The sequence below is a fragment of the Sinocyclocheilus anshuiensis genome, unplaced genomic scaffold (assembly GCF_001515605.1).
Source record: "Sinocyclocheilus anshuiensis isolate Anshui unplaced genomic scaffold, SAMN03320099.WGS_v1.1 scaffold393, whole genome shotgun sequence".
Lineage (NCBI taxonomy): Eukaryota > Metazoa > Chordata > Actinopteri > Cypriniformes > Cyprinidae > Sinocyclocheilus > Sinocyclocheilus anshuiensis.
Genome location: NW_015536501.1, coordinates 1,808,893 through 1,830,558, shown reverse-complemented (window position 1 = coordinate 1,830,558; position 21,666 = coordinate 1,808,893). Strand labels below are relative to the sequence as shown.

Below are 21,666 nucleotides of genomic sequence, written 5' to 3'. Positions count from 1 at the left end.
AGACTGCAAGTGACGTCGCTAGCGGAAGCGCAAGTGTCTGAGAGTGCAAGCCTGAGAGTGCAAGCGCCAGCTGCAGCCAGACCCTTTTGACGGTAGCAGCAATATACTGGAAGTGGGACTTCCTTGTCTTCCTGGTATTCTTTAAGAAGAAAAGCCCACTTTACACAAGGGGGGCAGGTGTCAAAACAAGCACACAAATGTATAAGATAAGAGGTCATTTCTTTATGTTGAAAAGGCACGTCAGAAATAATTGACGACGGAGCGCTGCAAATGAAACCGCGCCTCAGGTGAAACGACCACGCGAATTAATTATTTTGGTTAAAAAGAGCACATAACACCGATACTAGCACGAAAGGCTTTGCATTTTTTCATATTTAGCAAATGTGTGTGTGTGTGTGTGTGTGTGTGTGTGTGTGTGTGTGGAAGAGCGCACGCGCTTACCTGCGTATTTCCCGGTCTCTCTCCCAATCGCTATTTCGTCTTATTACAGTTATTTTAAATACAATTATTTTTTACAGTTATTACTTTTAAAAGCGAACGTTTATCCGAGTTAACTGACCTTTTTTGTGTTCATTTAGCTGTTGTTTATGGAAGTTCTGTTGCCACTCAGTGGACGTTTGGCGAAGTGATGTAATGCGCTACACAAACTTGGAATTACTTCATAGTTTTTCACCGTATATAGTAGGGGAATTTACCGTTAACCATTTAACAGGTTTTTACTGTAGCATTTTTACAGTCTTTTAGCGTTAAATTCACGGTCATTTTTTACAGTGTAGCAGTCAGACAGAACTGCCTAGGCCTAGTAACCAGCCAGAAGCAACCAACTAGACCATTTAGGAACCATTTAGTTATGTACCTTTTTCCTGTCTAGCTGTGTGTCTTTCTTGCTCATTTCAAAGACACTTTCAAAATCATTTAAAACAAAGTTAGACTTTGTTAGATAATTACGTAATTTAGGTCATTTGTTTGGTAATTTAATCTGGCACCCTGCAGCACTGAATAAAGTAAAAAAAAAAGTAATTGCAACTATCTCAGATTTCTGACTTTTTCCTCACTAGTGACTTTTTTCTTAGAAGTCTGAGTTTGTAGGCTTCTAGTAGGCAATCGTTTCTTTACTTTATACTATATTATTAATCTGAATAACATTTTTTTAAATTGTGCATAAAAACTCTCCTTTACTGTCTTCAACTTGCGTGATTCGGGTTCATCTACGTGCAGCCCAGTGTGTCATGTGTACAGTCATAACGTATGCTTAGATTTGTTACTTCCTCTCCTAAAGTATGCAGAGGAGTGGCGCAGGAAAAACAGGAAGAGGGGTGAACTGTCTCGTATTTGTGATTGTGAACATGCAGCTGCAGAGAAAATGACGGAAGACAGCCACGGTACCACCTTAGATACCGAAGACTCAAGAGCCAAACAGTTAGCTTTGTTCTTGCCTTACAGAACCAATGACTTCAGTGCCTGAAGAATTTTTTTTATTTAGTATAACTTATTAGGCTACAGTTAAATTGACAGTGCTTTCTCACACAAAGCTGATTTCCCAGAAGTGACCATTTCCTATGTCCATAAGGTGCAATTGTCCATTTACTGGAGTGGACGCCCCTCATAGAGGCTTATGTAAAGCTATTAATGACATTTACTGTAACCAGGTTTCTGTTGGTATTAAAAGCTCTCTGATTCTCAAAAAAACAAAACAAAAGTGTGCTATCAGTAAGTCAGCCACTTTCCCAAAGTGTTGTAAAAATGCTGAGCAACACATTCAGTGGCACCTTGACAGAAGCACTAATCATGACTCAGACCGAAGCAGGAAAATCTCTGTTGATTCAGGCTGTTGTTCGTCAGGAGGGTCTGGGTAAAAACTTTGCAGCATGTACCAGCCTCCACATCATGTCTGGAGTGACATGTTTGTATTTGTGTTGCTGAAGATGCATGTCTGTCTCACACAATGTCACTCATTTACATCTCAGAGCTTGTTTTTAGTGGAACAATATAGACCACAATATTGCCAAAAATGGACAACTAAAGATGTCAAACTCTTAAAAATAAAGGTTCTTTATTGGCATTGATGGTTCCATGAAGAACCTTATAGTAGAAAAAGGTTCTTTAGATTTTTTTTAAATGTTCTTCAAAATATGAAAGAATTTTTATGGGAGGCGAGTATTAGAATGAATCACGCAACACGATTTACTAACGTTTGTGCTCATCAAATTACTGGTACTTGTGCCATTATTTAACACCCACAAAAAGCATGTTTTAAAGCAGGCGGTAATTTGCGCTGCTCTTGGTAGATTGCGCTGGTCATTATGGAAATGATCTGGCTGCTTCTGTGTTCTTTAATGTGCACATTGTTAGTAAATCATCTGTAGAATTTTCCCCTCCCATCGGCCCTTTTATGGAATTACACTCTAATGCTAATTTGCCCTGTATAGTAAATCTAACAATACAATCTAACTAAATCTAATTTACTAAATGTAACTAACAAACTTTGAATGTTAGTTCGATAAATCCTTGTTTAAAAATGTTAAGAAAGTTTGAAGTTTGAAGGTTTAAAGACAAAGATTGATGCATAAATGGATGGATTGATGGCTAGATAGCCAGCTATAGAAAACTGTATCTAATCATATTTAACAAATTAACTTTTGAACATCAGGTTTAAAGAAATCTTCATATCCCAAAATGCATTATTCATTCGTGTTGTAATTTTTGCAAAAAAAAAAAATTTCGTTGTTTATTTTTTCCAATTCAAATTCCAATTCAACTTTCTGTGGGGTGTGGCCAAATATATGAAAATTCACACCTCAGAATTGAAAGGGAGCCATTTCTTCAATTTTTAATTTTGCACAAGTCTGTTAGCAACCACCCAGAACAACTTGGCATTGTAGTATCTAGTTTTGAACGTGCAAATGCCACAATCTGTGAAATTACACAAAATGTAAAAATCTAGTTGATCTGAAAAAAGGACCGTACGTGTATGTGTACGTTTAATCAGAACACACATTAAAACAGGGTCAGCTAATAACCAGCGTAATTTCCTGAGAACAATCAGCCCCTCATCCTCACCCCTCAGGAAGTATAATTAGAAAGAACACAAACAAAGCATTAATCAAAGGCTGACCTCATATCATGTTCATAGCCATGGACGTCCCAGCATTCCATTGAGGCGATATGTTTTATCACTTTTAGCATGAATCTTGAGGATTGTCCAGACAGACACCTACACCAGAAGTGCACGAAAACCGCTGATGTGCATGTTTTCTGCAGATGTTTCCTCTAGGCTCAGTGGTGTGCAGAAGCCATGCCAGGTGTCTGGAATTACACACGTATCTAATGGGCCTCATCAGTAACATCAGTCAGGACGTGAGCACAGATTCAAAGCATCAAGACCTCCTTCTTTGGCAGCGGTCACAGCAGGGCTGTGGATGATGAACAGTGAGACTGAGGTGAGCCACATGGAGTCCTGTGGGCCGGGGACGGATGGAGTTATATAGTGCGGAAATCCTGTCCTGTCTTATGATTTCCCTCAAGACTATTGTTCTAGCATGATTGCGAATCCGACTATGCAATCAACCAATAGTTTTCATATTATTTATCTTTCTCAAGCTTTCGAAACTGTCTAAATTGAACTTCTTCAAAAATGCTCATGATTGCTTGCAATTCCTATTGCTTATGCTTAGTTACTAGCTTAGTTACTATTTATTGCATAAGACCTTAAACAGGCAAAAAACATGGATTTACATTGAAAAGGGACTCAAAATATCACACAGCATTTGGGACTGACAAACTGATTTTCAACATTTTCTATTCATATAAGACCATTTCTGCCATATAAGAAAACAATGCTTTGGTAAGTCAAAATTATGATGTAAAAAGTTTAAATTATGACATACTAAGTCAAAATGAACACAAAAAGTCATAATTATCAAATAAAATGAAGAAATGAGATAAAAAGTCAAAATTATGACTTTTATGATTCTGCTTCTGTGTGAGTGAATCTACTGAATTTTTGTACTAGAATATTAACCAAATTGTATTCTCGTTTATGAGTAAATGGTTAAGCATTGAGCTTGGGGAATGCAGGCTGGTGCTTCAAGGCGATTTACGCTAGTGGGAGTTTTGTTTATATTCACAATTGCTCATAGTATGCCAAACTTTAAGAGTCACTGACATCCACCCACCCTTCATGAATCATGAGGCTTTATTACAAAATGAATTTTATAATGTGTTCCTCAAGTACAGTAATGAAGTTTATATCCAGGTCCAGTTATCACCAGGAAGCAGGTCTGATTGTATCTTGTACATTAATGTTGTCATTTCTGAAGGAAATCGTGAGTCAAGCACTTTGTATACAGCTGTGTTTACAGTCACTGTACAAGTATGACCATCATTTCATCCAATATTTTGCTGGGAATTACTCATTTATGCCCTCAGGGCAATCTGGTTTTAACTGGTCCCTCACAGTGGTGAAAATTCACTCATCTGACTCACTGTTTCCTTTAAATTTCCTGAGCCATTGAGCTCAGCCGTCGTCCTTTAAGACTGAGGCCACTTCCAGTGTCCATACGGTACAATCATACAGAAACACTTATGGACTGTATAGCCTCTCAGATACCCTTTTTACAATATTTGCGACATTGTACATGGTTGTTTTTTTTTTTTTTGGTAAAATTTTCTGTTTCTAGAAAAGTGGGCGTTATATTTGCTGGAAATTGGATGAGCTGATATGCAATTTCTTTAGTTTTCCTACAAATTTGTACATTGAGTAAAATGTTGAGAACAATGTTTGATTATAAAAAGCTATTTTTGATGTTCAGTAGCATAGAAAATCACAATTATATTAATTGTTTTAACACATTTTGTATGCATTTCAACTTAACTCAAACAGGCAAATCCATTGCAATCTTCAAAATAAAATGAACATTTTATGGTAGTAACTCAAATCCTTATTGCGCTTAAAAAATAAATAAAAAAAATGAAAAAGAAAATAATATTTATTAGATCAGATAAATGTGTTCTTTTTAAGTTTTTTTAAATAATTATTTGATTATTATTTAAATATTTCATTCATTATTTAAATATTGTATATCATTCTCCACTATTCTGTACTTACACTTCTGAAAAATGCATAGTTTTCAGTTTGAGTTGGGTTTTTACGAGAAAAGAGAGAAACGTTTGCCTTGACCCCCACCCGTCTTGCTTCAATTGTTCGTCATGAGAAGAGAAACAAGGAAACAGCTTGTACAGAACAATAAACGTTTCCTGCAATGAACCAGGCATCTTTACAGAGCTGGTGCAAAGCTGCTCGATCCACCTTTAATGAGCTGTTGCATGGATGCGTAACACAAACCCTATGTGTTCCTGAGATGCCAGTTTCCCAAGAAAAGTTATTGTGGCCCGCAGTCGTTGCTGTCCATTGGAGGAAGCGTTCAGAAAGCTTCCTTGCCCAGTTTGCGGCCATGAAGCATCCTGTAGTACATCGAGCACCTTGAGACGTTCCAAAGAGAAACAAATAAGGTGCCTCAGTCAGCGTCACTGCAACTGGCACAAATCCATATGTTTTGCGTAGTGCTTATGTAATTCCACTGCCACCAGGTTCCATAATAGGCTAGATGCTAGACTGCAGGAATAAATATATGTGTTCTAGTTGTTTAATGCTAGAACACATATAGTATAATATTTAGCCTATAAAATGAGCGACAAACAACTTTCACGCAAGTCACCTTCAAAACAAGCAGCTTTCTGTTGGTCAACGTAGCAAGTTCACATGACCAACTTTAACACGAGAAGTCTTTTTTCTTGTGATTCTGAGTTAACATCTCAACATCATGAGTTTATGTCTCAATTCGAGTTTACATTTCGAAATTTTGACTTTTTTCTCTAAATTCTGAGTTTATATCTTGCAATTCTGACTTTTTAAAACCTGAATTCTAAGTTTATATCTCGAAATTTTGACTTTTTTCTCAGAATTCTGAGTTTATATCTCGAAATTCTGACTCTTTTTCTCAGAATTCTGAGTTTATATCTCGAAATTCTGACTTTTTTCTCAGAATTCTGAGTTTATATCTCGAAATTCTGACTCTTTTTCTCAGAATTCTGAGTTTATATCTCGAAATTCTGACTTTTTTCTCAGAATTCTGAGTTTATATCTCGAAATTCTGACTCTTTTTCTCAGAATTCTGAGTTTATATCTTGCAATTCTTTTTTTTAAACCAGGATTCTAAGTTTACATCTCTAAATTCTGAGTTTATATCTCACAATTCTGACTTTTTCCCTCAGAATTCTGAGTTTGTCTTGCAATTCTTCTTTTTTTTAAACCAGGATTCTAAGTTCACATCTCTAAATTTTGACTTCTCTAAATTCTGAGTTCATATCTCAAAATTCTGACTTTTTTCCTCAGAATTCTGAGTTTGTCTTGCAATTCTTCTTTTTTTTTTTACCAGGATTCTAAGTTTACATCTCTAAATTTTGACTTCTCTAAATTCTGAGTTTATATCTCACAATTCTGACATTTTTATGTGAATTCTAAGTTTATGTCTCGAAATTCTGACATTTTTCCTCAGAATTCTGAGTTTGTCTTGCAATTCTTCTTTTTTTTTTAACCAGGATTCTAAGTTTACATCTCTAAATTTTGACTTCTCTAAATTCTGAGTTTATATCTCACAATTCTGACTTTTTTCCTCAGAATTCTGAGTTTGTCTTGCAATTCTTCCTTTTTTTTTTTTTTTTTACCAGGATTCTAAGTTTACATCTCTAAATTGTGACTTTTTTTCTCTAAATTCTGAGTTTATATCTCGCAATTCTGACTTTTTTTAAACGTGAATTCTAAGTTTATATCTCCGAATTCTGACTTTTTTCCTCAGAATTCTGAGTTTGTCTTGCAATTCTTCTTTTTTTAACCTGAATTCTGAGTTTACATCATCTCGAAATTGTGACTTGTTTGTCTGAATTCTAAGTTTACATCTCACAATTCCAGCGTTTTTTCTCTGAATTCTGACATATAATCTCAGAATGGTGAGATTTAAACTCAAAAAATTATAAAAAGTCAGAACTGCGAGACGTAAAGTTGCAATTACCTTTTTTTTATTTTTTCTTATTCTGTGATTATTTTTTATTCTTCCGTTTGAATTCAATTCGTTAACTGACAGAAAGCTGCTTGGTTTGAAAGTGACTTGTGTGTGAGCTGTGCTTCTTACATCACTACACTATTGTCAATATACAATAGACCTTTTTTTGTCCATGAAATTTTGCTGAAATTATGATAATGTGACTGCATCTTTACACTGAAGGAGGGACTCAAGCCATATCTAGAGATATTGTGTTTAAAAGACATTTTTAGTCATTTTTTATGTATGCAAAGATAAGCTTAGCAACAATGACCTTAGCTCCAGGGAAAGATAAAATGCTCGGATGAAATTGCAGGGAAGCATGATGACATCCTAGCCATATTTCAATTAAGAAAGCGAATTGTAAATTAGCAAGATTATTGAAGAACGAAAGTACAACAACAATGCTTGTGTGACTGCCAAATACTGTGATTGTTCAGATCTGGAGTGAACTATTAATTGCAGCGTTAATTGTTTGGCTGCTATCTAATAACCAGCACTGAAGCACAGGAAGGTGACTGTGGTGAGCAGCTGGATTATTTCACTGTTTCTACAGGATTTTCCCATCATTGTTTTCCTCCAGTTTGCTCCTGTGCTAGTTTGGCCGCATGAGCGATTGCAGCGCTGCCTAGTTGTTTTTATGATGTTTTTGTTTTGTTGCACCATTGTTTATTACTATCAGCTTTCGTCAGGCCAATAACACAACAAACTCTGAGGCTGATGAGTTGAGTACAAACTAGAGATCGTTCAGATTTGTCTCTCATTTCTCAATTTGCTTTATGGGGCTACTCTGGCACCACTGAAAATGATATCAGATAAACAAGTTTAACGTCGGGTCATATAAAGCTATTTGCAAATGTCTGGTCCGATAAGACTTTTTCATTGCAACGAAAGATGAAATCCACAATACTTTGTGCTTTTTTGTATTAGAAAAACTTCATATGTTAAATAAATGCCACACACTATTTTTTTTTTTTTTTAAGAAAAGACACATTAACTTGGTGAAAAAGGTCAGTTAAAATATTTATAATGTTCCAAAAGATTTCCGTTTCATGTAAATTCTGATCTTTTGAGCTTTCTATTCATCAAAAAAAATCTAGAAATAAAATGTATCATGGTTGTATCAGCACAGCTGTTTTCAACATTGATGACAATATAAAAAGTTTCTCCAGCATCAAATCAGCATATTAGAATGATTTCTGAAGGATCATGTGACGCTGAAGACTGGAGTGATGATGCTGAAAATTCAGCTTTGCATCAAATTAATAAAATATATTTTAACATATATGACAATAGAAAACAGCTCTTTTAAATAGTGTTTTAGCGTTCCTTTGGCTCAGTGGTAGAGCATTGCGTTAGCAGCGCATAAGGTTGTGGGTTTGATTCCCAAAGAACACACATACTGGTAAAAAAAATGTATAGCCTGAATGCACTGTAAGTCGCTTTGGATAAAAGCGTCTGCTAAATGCATTAATAAATGATTAAATAATATTTCACAATATTACTGTTTTTAATGCATTTTTGATCAACTAAATGCAGCCAGGTGAGCATAAGCATTACAAAAATGTTTTGAACAGTAGTGTACAGTACCTGCTGGAAAGAAAAATCAAGCTCAGTGAGGCAAGAAAATTGAGCCTTTCTCAGATTTTATCCTGGGAACCCAAATATTGTTTTTCCAAGACTAAATGATGTAATCTATGCTATCAGGAACGGTGTGATTTATTTCTATTTGTATTTTTTCCTTGGCAAGATATTTAAAAATGTTTGGCCGATTCAGGAGTTGATACTTAAACAACATAATTGCATAATTTCTCTTTCAAAAGCAACATGAGCGATTGAAAGTTCCTCTAAAATAAGAATAAACCAAATGAATTACAAACTGCACCAGAGGGAACTATTGTGCGCTTTCAGTGCAGTGTTGACCTCCCTCCTTGATCGCATCAAATCATCCAAAGTCATTTACATGAAAGAAAAGTCTCCCCTGGATCAGATTTTATGAATCTAGCAGAAAAAGGTGCTGAAACAACAGGTCTGCAGACCTCCTCACGGATCTTTTGTTTGAGGACTATACAGTAAGATGCCAGTCTTCAAGTTTCCACAGAAATGGTCTGACAAGTTTCTAATGCATTGACCAAATCCTCTGTATTGAAGAAACAGCCTTCACTGATTAAGCCCGCTTCGCTGGAGGCCCCATACTCAAATCTGAAGTACTTAAAAACAGAGAAAATTGAAATAGTTTTATGTATTATAGTAGATACTATCAAATATACATCAATTAAAATATTAGTATATGTTTTCAAAGCACTGGCAAACAGCGTCTGAAAGCAAATGAGAGATATCAACATTATTTCGATGAGAGGAAATTTCCTAATACAGCCCAGGTTCATTCACTGGCCTGCTGCATGCTTCATTTTTTTCTCCAGCAGGGTTACAGTGTCAGCATCTTCCTAATTTAAGCGGCCTTTGATGTGTTTCTAGAATAAATATAGTTTGGCCTGGTAACCTGTCACACAGTTTCCTGGGCAGTATTTACAGAGCAGGGTCTCACTATTGTGTTGCTCTCCGGGCATCTTCCTTTTGTATGTAGTTCTCTGTGAGGAAAACCACAATGCACGACTATACATGCATGACCTAGAATGGATAATTTAAAGGCACAATATGTAATTGTTTGCCACTAGAGGGCGCACTGTTTTATCATACTAGATACATTTGAACGGTCTGTTATAATGCTACTCTGTGCGGTCGTCACCGGTCTAATAAAATGCATAGCAAATTAAAGCGTCTTTGGCGTTTCCATGTTTTCTACAAAACAAAACCGGAAATCGAGGGGTTATGACGTCATTGGCAGGCGACACAATGACACTATAGACACGCTCCGTGTCACTAGTTAAAATTGCTTATTTCTCTGGATTTAAAAATTCTTCGAAACATTTGGGATAATGTAAGTACACAAGTCAGCAAAATATATAACACTGTTCTAATGGTTTTTGGATATTTTAATAAAAAAATCTTACATATTGTGCCTTTAAGCATACAAAGGCTGTCTCACATGCATCCATGCAAACCATTATAGTGCAAACATTTACACAAACTGGATATGATGTTATGCTGCCACCATGTGTCAGATCTCTACAGCATGCAGTACTGGGAGAACTATTTACATGAGCCATCTTTTTTTTTTTAAATGTATTAAATTTAATAACTAATTGCGCCAATGAAAGAATTTTTGTTTAATAACAGCCAAATCCAGTAGGTTTATTAATCAAATTATTGCATATTAAAAGAATTTGGGATTTATTAATTAATTAATTTCACATTTAACTAAAGAATTAAATAATTATTTTATTTATTTTTAATATGTACACTTATAGGTCGGTTCAAAAGAGTTTTTCTTTCACATTTTTATTGTTACATATTATTATACATATTTGAACTGTCAATTTATTGATTAATACTTTCACTATCTATCTATCTATCTATCTATACTTTATATATACTTTGACTTTATATACATGTAATTTTAAAATTGAATATAGTACAACGTAATTTTCAAATGGAAAAATAGTTCTGCTATGGTTCTACTCAGGTTTAGCTACTGTTAGGTCCACCCCTGTCCATCCGGCAGCATCATATTTCTTCCAGCTGTTCTCCGAGGATACATATAAATCCTACTATGGCGAAACCTCATCTCATTAATATTAATTACGTAATGCTTCCGTTGTGCGGCTGCCATCCAATAGCGATGGACTCGCGCAAACATTCCTCGGTGACCGTCCAATGGAGAAGGCTGGGCTAATGAATATTAATGAGAACGCCTTCTCCATAGTGCGAGTTGCGATTTGGGGTTCCGAAAGCGGCCGGGATGACGAGCAGCGTCAGGTACAAGAGCAGGGCGGTGAAATCAGGTAAGATAAGTGAGGTATTACCGGTATGTGACTGAAATAACAGCAAGATTTAATAACGGAAAAGTAATTTGTCTGTTTGCATCAATCGCTCTGGATTTCTTAACCCCTAAATGGGCGTCTGCATCCTTCACCTGCTGCGGGCGTCTCACATCACACAACAGAGGATGCAGAGGTAAGCTACTTTTTAGTCTGCAATTATCAACTTAAATAATGTGCTGCGTATCTATGTGTTTGCCATAGGTTGATTCACATCTGCGCGCATGCTGCATATATTTCTGGGACAGTGGGCTGGGTTGCTGTGAATAGAGCCATGGGGCTCATATAACGGTCCTGTTTGGTTGTGAGAGTAACAATGAACACCAAAATATTATATTCTGCATATTCGGTCTGACATTTAAGTGTTGCAAATAACGTATCCGTCAAATGAATAGATGCTGTCCATTTTCAGGAATGCATGAAACTAATCCTCACTGCCAGCTTTCAGTGTCCCACGCTCTGGATTTCTTAACGCCGCGTCTGCATCCTTCACCTGCTGCGGGCGTCTCGCATCACACAACAGAGGATGCAGAGGTAAGCTACTTTTTAGTCTGCAATTATCAACTTAAATAATGTGCTGCGTATCTATGTGTTTGCCATAGGTTGATTCACATCTGCGCGCATGCTGCATATATTTCTGGGACAGTGGGCTGGGTTGCTGTGAATAGAGCCATGGGGCTCATATAACGGTCCTGTTTGGTTGTGAGAGTAACAATGAACACCAAAATATTATATTCTGTATATTCGGTCTGACATTTAAGTGTTGCAAATAACGTATCCGTCAAATGAATAGATGCTGTCCATTTTCAGAAATGCATGAAACTAATCCTCACTGCCAGCTTTCAGTGTCCCACATTTCATCACAATCTCTGTTTGACCTCACTGTAGAGCAGCAGGAGAACTGCATGCATTGCATCATTTGAGGACAATGAAAACGATGCTGATACCACCAGCCACTAGTCCTAACATGCTCATTAAAATTAATTGAATCTAATTACATAATAATTTTCATTATATGCATGAATCTCAAAGACATTTCACCTCAAAATCAAAATGGTATTTTGCAGAAAGAAAATGAATTATGTTTGTTTGCATTGTGACACTTTTTTTCTTAAAAATTTGATTAAATGTTACAGAAATAATGTCACAATGCAAAAATCTTCATAGTTGCAAAAGTAGGGTTCATTTACTTTATGCAAAATATAATTTTGCGCATTTTATTTTATTTTTTTACACTTTTGGGATTACATTTCCCATTAGTATTTTTAAATTATAAATATCCTAGTACATTTTTTATATGCCTATTTTAATGTTTTTTATGAGGTGTCGCACTGTTTTGCAATATTTCTCTGATTTCATATTCCTCTTAAATCTTGAAAAATTCTGATGCTCATGTGGTGTGCTCTGCGCACTGGCTTAGAAAATGTCTAAATGTGCACTGTATGCCCACCCGAGGGCGAACTGTCAGTCAACCTGGGCGACTGATGAAAATAACACTAATGCCTCTGTCTGCTAGGAAACGTTCAATTTATTTCTTGTCTTGTTTCTCGGTGAACGCCCACGAATACATGCACACAGCTTCCAGTGACTGAGACTGTTGCCAGTCGTGCATGAAAGCAAAATCCAATATCCATGCCTCTGGGTGAGGATAAACCTCTTTCCCTGATTCCCAGACAGGCCTAACAATCCTGGAGATGAAGCCAAGTGGGAGAATCTATTGCGAAGTTTGTAACCTTCATTTTTGATCCAAAATATATATTTTTTGCAATATAATATAATGCTTTCTCAAAAACAAACACTAATTAGTCTTATTGCATTTGTGTTTCATACAAACACAGATCCTGCAAGGTATGTAAAACAAATTTGCATATTCTGCTTCCCTTTAAGATGCATTGGACCAAAAAACAGGGCTAATTTTGCATATCTGCGATGCAAACCAAGCATAATGATTCTATATGACAGTAGAGAGGTTTTATATAATAGGACAAATGATATAATATTGTAAATATGGACCGTGAGGCCTTCGGCACTGGCCGCTCCCACACAAACTCTCTAAGCACAATGAAACATGGCAGGAATTCTGGGATTGCCCTAGTAAAGATGTGAGTGTGGCATACATCAGGCTGGCTGTGTTGGGGTTGGGTGCTAGGATTCATCTTTATCCCGCAGCTATCACATGATTTGCTTTGCTGATGTCTGTTTTTGCATACTGTACAGTTGTTTTGATATGGAAATTAATGTGGTAGTATTAGCATTGCGCTATTAAATGATGTCATTATATGCCATTGTTTTAGGAAAAAGAGTATGTCGGCTTCGCCACCCTCCCGAATCAGGTTCACAGGAAGTCGGTCAAAAAAGGCTTCGATTTCACACTCATGGTGGCAGGTGAGGTTCTTATCACCAGTGTTGTTATTGTTAACCGAAACTCATTTTAAAACTATTAAATATTGTATTTCTTAAAGTGATAGTCCACCCAAAAATTAATATTTGATTGTCATTTATTTACCCATGCCTTTCTGTATGTTTTCATGACTTTCTGTCTTCTGTGGAACAGAAAAAAAGAAGGTCTTTTGAAGAATGTTGGTGACCAAACAGTTTTGGTTCCCATTGACTGATTCTATAGTAAGGACAAAAAATACAATGGAAGTCAATGGGATCCAAAACTGTTTGGTTATCAACATTCTTCAAAAGATCTTTTTTGTATTCCACATGCAGAAGAAAGAAAGGCACACAGGTTTGGAACAACCTGAGGCTGAGTAAATTATGACTTTTAATATTTTGATTTTATTTTTTTGAATTTTTATTTTTGGATGGACTATCCAATTGAATTAAAATAAAGCTTAAATAAAATATAAATATTAAATGAAAAACGTCAAATTAAAAAACTGAAATGAAATTTAGAAATATTCCCTTGGCAAGTAACTGAATTAAAATAAGGTGAAGTTCATGTACTAAAATGACTCAAACTAAAACTGAACTAAATATAAATGAAAGTTAAATAGAAACATAAAAAAAACCATGCAACAAAATTACTACAACTTAAACTAAGAATAAAATTAAAACTGAAAATATAAATATGACTCAAAATATTCATAAATACTATAATAGTATATAAAAATACTAAAATGACACTGCTTATAACCAAAAACAGCACGTAACAGTGTTATTTTAGTATAATTGAGAAACTATTAGTGCTAATTAATATTTTGAATACATTTTTATTTTTATATTTTGCATTTTTACTTAAAATATCAGTAATTTTGTTGCGTGTTTTGTAAGTTTTAGTGTTTTTTCTTTTTTATATGTAGGTTTATATAATTGTTTTAATTAATTTTTATTTCAGTTTTAGTTTTAACTGAGTACATCAAGTTAAAATAAATTAAAATGAGAAATGCTGCTGAAATAGGGGAATAAAACGTTTTTTTTATATATTTTATTTTGTTTTAGTATTTTTTTAATCAACATTTGTTTTGTCAAGTAATGAAAATGTGTTTTTATTGGTTTTAATTTCAGCTTTGATATAACTATAATAACCCTGGGAAATAAAATGTCTTTTTGCCCATTTTAATGATTCATATAATGGAAAGAGGACAGATAAAGATGGGGGATTCAAACGTTCCTCGACCACATGAGCAAAAACGGCATTTCTGCATGTTTACACTCGTTGTCTTTTAGGGGAGTCTGGTCTTGGAAAGTCCACCCTGATCAACAGCTTGTTCCTCACAGATCTGTACAAGGACAGAAAACTACTCAACGCTGAAGGTATATTTCTGCTCCCATACTCACAGACTTACTGCAATTTAAATGATCCCATCTAAAAGACACATTTGTCCTTCCTCAAAAATGTATTTTGTGTTTAGAGCGCATCAGTCAGACCGTGGAGATCATCAAACACACGGTTGACATCGAGGAGAAGGGCATTAAGCTGAAGCTGACCATTGTAGACACACCAGGTTTTGGAGATGCTGTCAATAATACAGAGACGTAAGTACTTAAAGGAGACATATTATGCCCCTTTTTACAATATGTAATATAAGTCTCTTGTGTCCCCAGAATGTGTCTGTGAAGTTTCAGCTCAAAATACCCCACAGATCATTTATTATATCATTTTGAAAATGCCTATTTTGAGTGGAAGCAGAAACACGCTGTTTTTCGAGCCTGTCTCTATAAAAGCAAATGAGCTGCTGCTCCCCGCCCCCTTTTCCAGAATAGAGCTGCGCCATTACTGCTCGTACCTGCTAAAAAACATCTGTTTTGGTTTTGATTATCATTTATCGCGCTGAAATCATGCGTTTTAAACCATATTCGTTTAAACTTCTGATATACGGTTTTCTGAGCGCACACATCCGAAGCACACGCACAGAAAGCGGCTGTCACAGCATGTGAGTACTAAACTAAGTTCTCATTCACACACAAGTTTACGTTAAAAACACACATGAGTTACAAAAAACAGTAGGTTATGTCTGTGAAGGTAAACAGCTGGGAAATAAATCGCATGTTTATTTTAGATCTGTGTAGCAGCAGCAATATACATTAAATAAATCAATAAATAAACCACTGCTCTGTTGTCTCCTCTGAGGCTGGGACTCTAAACAGTGTTCTGTGCTCGTCTGTGCAACCAAAGACAGAACAGTTAGCATGTTTTGCTCAAACTTTCGCCATGGCGTTAAAGCTAGTACACCGTTGTCGCTGTGTGACGGCGCCGTGGGTGGAAACGTACAAATTAAGGGGCGGTAATATTAGTTAATAATAATTATAATGAGATCCCTTTGCCACGTCACCAAGGGAGCGAAATCAGATGTGCTAGTTTTTTCAGACGCTTGCAGAAAAAGGCTTACCAAAATAAAGTTAATGGGTTAATCTTTTTCACGTTTCCTTGGTTGGTAGATGCACCGGGGACCTGATTATAGCATTTAAAACCTGGAAAAATTTGATTTTCATGATATGTCACCTTTAAAGGTAAGCTCAGATTTGTTAATTATTGGTAGTTTTCTGTTAACAGGATATTTTATCTCAATCCTCAGCTGGAAGGCCATTACTGACTATATTGACCAGCAGTTTGAACAGTATTTTCGGGACGAAAGCGGCTTGAACAGGAAGAACATCCAGGATAACCGTGTCCACTGCTGCTTGTACTTCATCCCTCCATTTGGACATAGGTAATCCATCCCTGCCTCTCTGCTAATATATTGTACATATCTGAATAAAATATGTTCAGATAAAAGCACTCCTGTAGCTCAAACAGTAGAGCATGGCGCTAAGGGTTATGGGTTTGATTCTCAGGGAATGCATGAACTAAAAAATAAATATATAAAAATATCTTAAACATACACATTAAATGCAACATAAGTTGCTTTGGATAAAAGCGTCTGCCAAATGCATAAATGAAAATGAAATACATGAAATGTTACATGTTAAATTTTGCAAAATAAAGTAATTTTGAAATAATTAATTCTGAAATAAGAATAAAAAATATGAGTGCTGTCAAACGATTAATCGCGATTAATCGCATCCAAAATAAAAGTTTTTGTTTACATAATATATGTATGTGTACTGTGTATATTTATTATGTATATATAAAGACACACATACAGTATATATTTTGGAAATATTTATATGCATATACATTTATATATTTTTATTCTTGTATTTTATATTATAAATAAATATATTTAATATATTATGTTTGAACTGAAATGTGTGTTGGCAGTGTGTGTACACAACCACATTTTTATAATGATAAAAATCCACCCAGTGTTTTTTTTTTATCTGCTCATACCTTTACCCCTTTCTCAAATCGAGCTGATCTAGCATATTAGAATGATTTCTGAAGGATCATGTGACACTGAAGACTGGAGTAATGATGCTGAAAATTCAGTTTTGCATCACAGGAAAAAAACTATTAAATGTTTTAAAATATATTAAAACCAGAAAACATTTTAAATTGTAATAATATTTCACAATATTACTGTTTTATTGTATTTTTAATTAAATAAATGCAGCCTTGGTGAGCAGAAGAGACTTCTTTCAAGAACATTTAAAAAAAAATGACTGACCCCAAGTATTTGAATAGTAATATGTATTTCATACTACTCGATTATGAATGAACAAAAAAATCTTATTGTTATATGGCCTCTAGACTCTAAATGTCTCTTTTTTTTAAAGCAAAGTGAATAAAGTATCTCAGAGCGAATAAGCCCCCTCACTCTCTCTTGCCCCCTCAGGCTGCGGCCTGTGGACGTGGAGTTTATGAAAGCACTGCAGGACAAGGTGAACGTGGTTCCACTCATTTCCAAGGCTGACTGTCTGACGCCAGCGGAGATGAGGAAGATGAAGGACAGGGTAACGTGGATCAGCCTGTTTATACATGCACGTCCTCGCTCCATGTGTCAGGGCTTCTGTTCTAACGTAACCAATGTTTTTCATCCTTCTATTCAAGGTGAGGGAGGAGATCGAGAAGTTTGGAATCAAAGTGTACCAGTTTCCAGACTGTGATTCCGATGAGGACGAGGAGTTCAAGCAACAGGACCGAGAGCTAAAGGTCAGTATTATGACTCGTAAACGGATGCTGGAGTACTTAATGACTCGAGACACGAAAAGTGATGTTCGCTGTTCCATCCAAGGTTGATATCTGGTTCATAGGGTCCACGCCAGATTAAAACCATTAGGAGTTTGACGAAGAATCAAAGTCACTCATCCAAAACCAAATGCGCTGCTTCCATTAAGGGGTTTAAGGTTTGACTGCTGGTAGATGCTGTAACTACTCACAAATAATAATCTCACAAATAACGCAAATAATAATAATAATAAAAAAATCTAAGCAAAAATAATATTTAAAAAATTATCAATTCAAATAAAAAATATATAAAAGAAAAATAAATATTTCACCTGTACAAGAGAATCCATCACAATCTTTGAAAAACTACTGTAAGCTCAACTTTTCCTGCAGAAACTTTAAAAGCAAATGAATAATATAAAAAATAAACAATAAAATAAATAATAATCATAAAGTAAAAAAAAAAAAAAAAATGACCTTAAAGGGTTAGTTCACCCAAAAATGAAAATTCTGTCATTAATTACTCACCCTGTTGTTCAAAACTCATAAGACCTTCGTTCATCTTCGGAACACAATTTAAGATATTTTTGATGAAATCTGAGGGCTCTCTGACCCTCCCATAGACAGCAAGGTAACTACCACGTTCAAGGTCCAGAAAAGTGATGCAGTAGAGACGAAAATGTGGAAAAAAGCCTCATACACACTGGGACGATTATCATGTGCGCTTATCGCCGAAGTTTTTCGACGCGTCTTTTGTGTTCATACCCAAGCGATTTTCGCCATAAATGTATTAAAAGGTTTTTAAACAGATTTGTGTGCATATTTTTTTTTTTGTCACAGTGGAGAATCAGTCCCATTGTGATTTTGTCAAGCTGAGGAACATGTTGATTCGCACACACATGCACGACCTGAAAGACATCACGTGTGACGTGCACTATGAAAACTACAGGGCACAGTGCATACAGCAAATGACAAGGTAAGTCACAATGCTTTCCTACTAAATAAATATCATAGAAAAAGATACTTTGCCATTGACTTTATCGCTTATGAGATGTTCTGTTTCCACCAGCAAACTGACCCAGGATAATCGCGTGGAGAGCCCCATCCCGATACTACCACTGTCCACCCCGGATGTAGAGACAGAAAAGCTGATAAAGATGAAGGATGAAGAGGTCAGTCAGCTGTCCTGCTTAATCTAGTCATTTCAGTTCTTAGCTGTTACTTTATAAATGTGGCATTGAGCACAAAACTAGTGTTTTTGAGACATTTGCAATCAGGGCCTAAAACATTTTGCTGCACCTGAAAATCAAGCGACTTGAGAAAATGTACCTGCCATAAATATTTTTTTTTACCAGCCATGAAACTGTATGTGCATTATTTCATTAAAAATCAGGTAGAACAAATAGGCAATTGCAATCTTTATTATTATTATTATTTTATTAAATAATAATAATAATTGTATTTATTTATTTTATTTATTAAAAATAAACAAATCAATAAAGAAATATCCCTGTTATACTATTTAACTGTAAAGTATCTCATAATAATACATTCAATTTATATAACAATGCTAATTATTATTATTATTATTATTTTATATAACAACAGTACAATTACAATACTAATATTTATGGTTGATTTTGTTCTTTGCTTTCCAATGTTAGCTATCATTTTGCCATAAATCTCACTAATATTCATATACTCCCCAACGCTGGTTTTTATTCACCTTTGGTGCTTGGCGAGTGTTAATTTTAGGCACTGTTTGCAACCCTAAATGCTGAATCTGCCTAATATTGCTGACTTTGTCCCTCACAGTTGCGGAGGATGCAGGAGATGCTTCAAAAAATGCAGCAGCAGATGCACGAACAGGACCTGTGAACGCCGCCCTGAGCAAAAACCTCTGATTTCAACTTGTCTGCACTTTTACATAAGCAGACACATAACACTTTAACATCATCACACTGAAGGATTTTCAGTAGATAAGCAAACAGATGTATTTGTATGTCAAACACAACACAAACATATGAATGCATGTGTCGAGCACTACGGTTAAAAGGGTCACTTCACCTGAGCCTGATATCTAAAACCAGGCTCCAAGTTAAAAAATTTGGCAACACTAAAAGTTGTTTTCACACTTTGTACAGTCCATATGATGCTGTATGACTGTTTCCATGGCAAAGACTGCTGCTTTATTCACAGTAGACATGGCAAATGTTCTGTCTTATTCTATTGTTTTTTGTTTGCTGTTTTTGTGATCTGTTTCAATCCCAGTTTTTTTTTATATTTTTAGTAATGTGTGTGTGTGTGTGTATGTGTTTGTGTGTGTGTGTGTGTGTGTGTGTGTGTGTGTGTGTGTGTGTGTGTTCGCGCAAGTTTGTGCGCCTGTGCCGATTTGCTTAAAATAAGAGCAATGAGTGGAAAACTAAATATCTGAGTGATTTTCTACTTTTAAAACAGCTATACCAATAAGTTATTACATCTTGAACAATGTTTAGAAGTATCAAAACATTTGCAGTGTTAAAGCAAATACTTTAACCTTAATTCTTCTTCATCATTCATTTGTCTCTGAAGGCCTTGTCAGAGCACCTTGAATTGCAAACTTTGCTGTATGTTGAAGAGAATTTTCACTGATCCATGCAACCTTTTGTCTACCTTATGGATTGAACATAAAAATTTGATTCTTTATGACAGTTTTATGTAATTCAGGTTTTAATATGCCACTTAGGACGACTGTTCCAGTCTTAAAACACCTAATTATTTATAATATTTCACAAAATGGATATCAGACAATCTGTATCAGTGAATAGGCGCCGACATCTTTTATATCACCTGTTGTTGTTGGTTTTAGATGGGTGCATTGAGATATTGATTCATATGCCCTGTATGTGTTTACTCAAGCTATTCCTATAAGCATGACAAATGCACCATCTGCCATTTATCATGATTCCTTTGAAAAATAAACACATCTTCTGTGGTGAACCTGTCTGGTCTGTACATCTTTTCACCTTTGGTAAATATATATTTTTTTAGATTTCTCATGATATATTTCCACTTTCATGTCATTAATAGCCAAATTTATATTTTCCATGACATATTGGTTCAGGTATTAAAATATGTGACTTTGAAAGTATACATAAAAGGTTGAATCGAAAATGCTTGTGTGCAAGTGGTGGGGATTTTGAATCATCCCAGTGACTAGAATGATTTGAAAGATTCATTCTGTGAGACACTCGCCGATTCATTCAAAACCACCAACCGAAACGTCTCGGTTACGTATGTAACCTTGGTTCCCTGAATAGGGAACGAGATGCTGCGATGGCGCTACGATAACGCCTGACGTACCTAAGATAGCTGGAAGACCGAGGAAAGAGTCTGCTCAAGCGGAAGAGACCCGGGAGCCAGGAGCCATCCTCACGTCCAGACAGTAGAACTTGATAAAAGTGCTAGGAGAGGACCATCCTGCCGCAGCACAGACATCTTCCATCGAAGGCCTTTAAAGAGAGCCTGAGAGGAAGCCATTGCTCTCGTAGAATGAGCACGCACCCCTAGAGGCGAAGTCAAACCATGCGCCTCATAGGCCAGAGATATAGCCTCCTCTATCAATGTGACATTCACTGTTTGGTGACAGCAGACCCTTTGCTATTACCAAAACACACCAACAACTAGTAGAGCCACGATACTCGGCTGTGCGGTCAACTTATAGATCTTCAGTGCCCTCACCGGGCAGGACTCAGAAGTTGCACATCACTATCTGACCCCGCATTAGGTCTCGGTTACGTATGTAACCTTGGTTCCCTGAATAGGGAACGAGATGCTGCGATGGCGCTACGATAACGCCTGACGTACCTAAGATAGCTGGAAGACCGAGGAAAGAGTCTGCTCAAGCGGAAGAGACCCGGGAGCCAAGAGCCATCCTCACGTCCAGACAAATAGAACTTGATGAAAGTGCTAGGAGAGGACTAACCTGCCACAGCACAGACATCTCCCATCAAAGGCCTTTAAAGAGAGCCTGAGAAGAAGCCATTGCTCTCGTAGAATGAGCACGCACCTCTAGAGGCGAAGTTACACC

At 36.0% G+C, this 21,666-nt stretch overlaps 1 protein-coding gene across 1 annotated transcript; it reads left to right on the top strand.

Annotated features, from left to right (window-relative positions):
- The first annotated feature begins 10,938 nt into the window (after nt 1-10,938).
- On the top strand, nt 10,939-19,862 carry LOC107689834 (septin-5-like). Its single transcript, XM_016487998.1, has 11 exons — nt 10,939-11,005; nt 11,167-11,177; nt 13,336-13,426; nt 14,717-14,803; nt 14,902-15,025; nt 16,066-16,200; nt 17,266-17,383; nt 17,481-17,598; nt 18,438-18,573; nt 18,667-18,769; nt 19,413-19,862. Exons 1-11 carry the CDS (start codon nt 10,963-10,965, stop codon nt 19,473-19,475), a joined length of 1,029 nt encoding a protein of 342 aa, XP_016343484.1. The 5' UTR covers nt 10,939-10,962; the 3' UTR covers nt 19,476-19,862.
- Nucleotides 19,863-21,666: the final 1,804 nt, after the last annotated feature.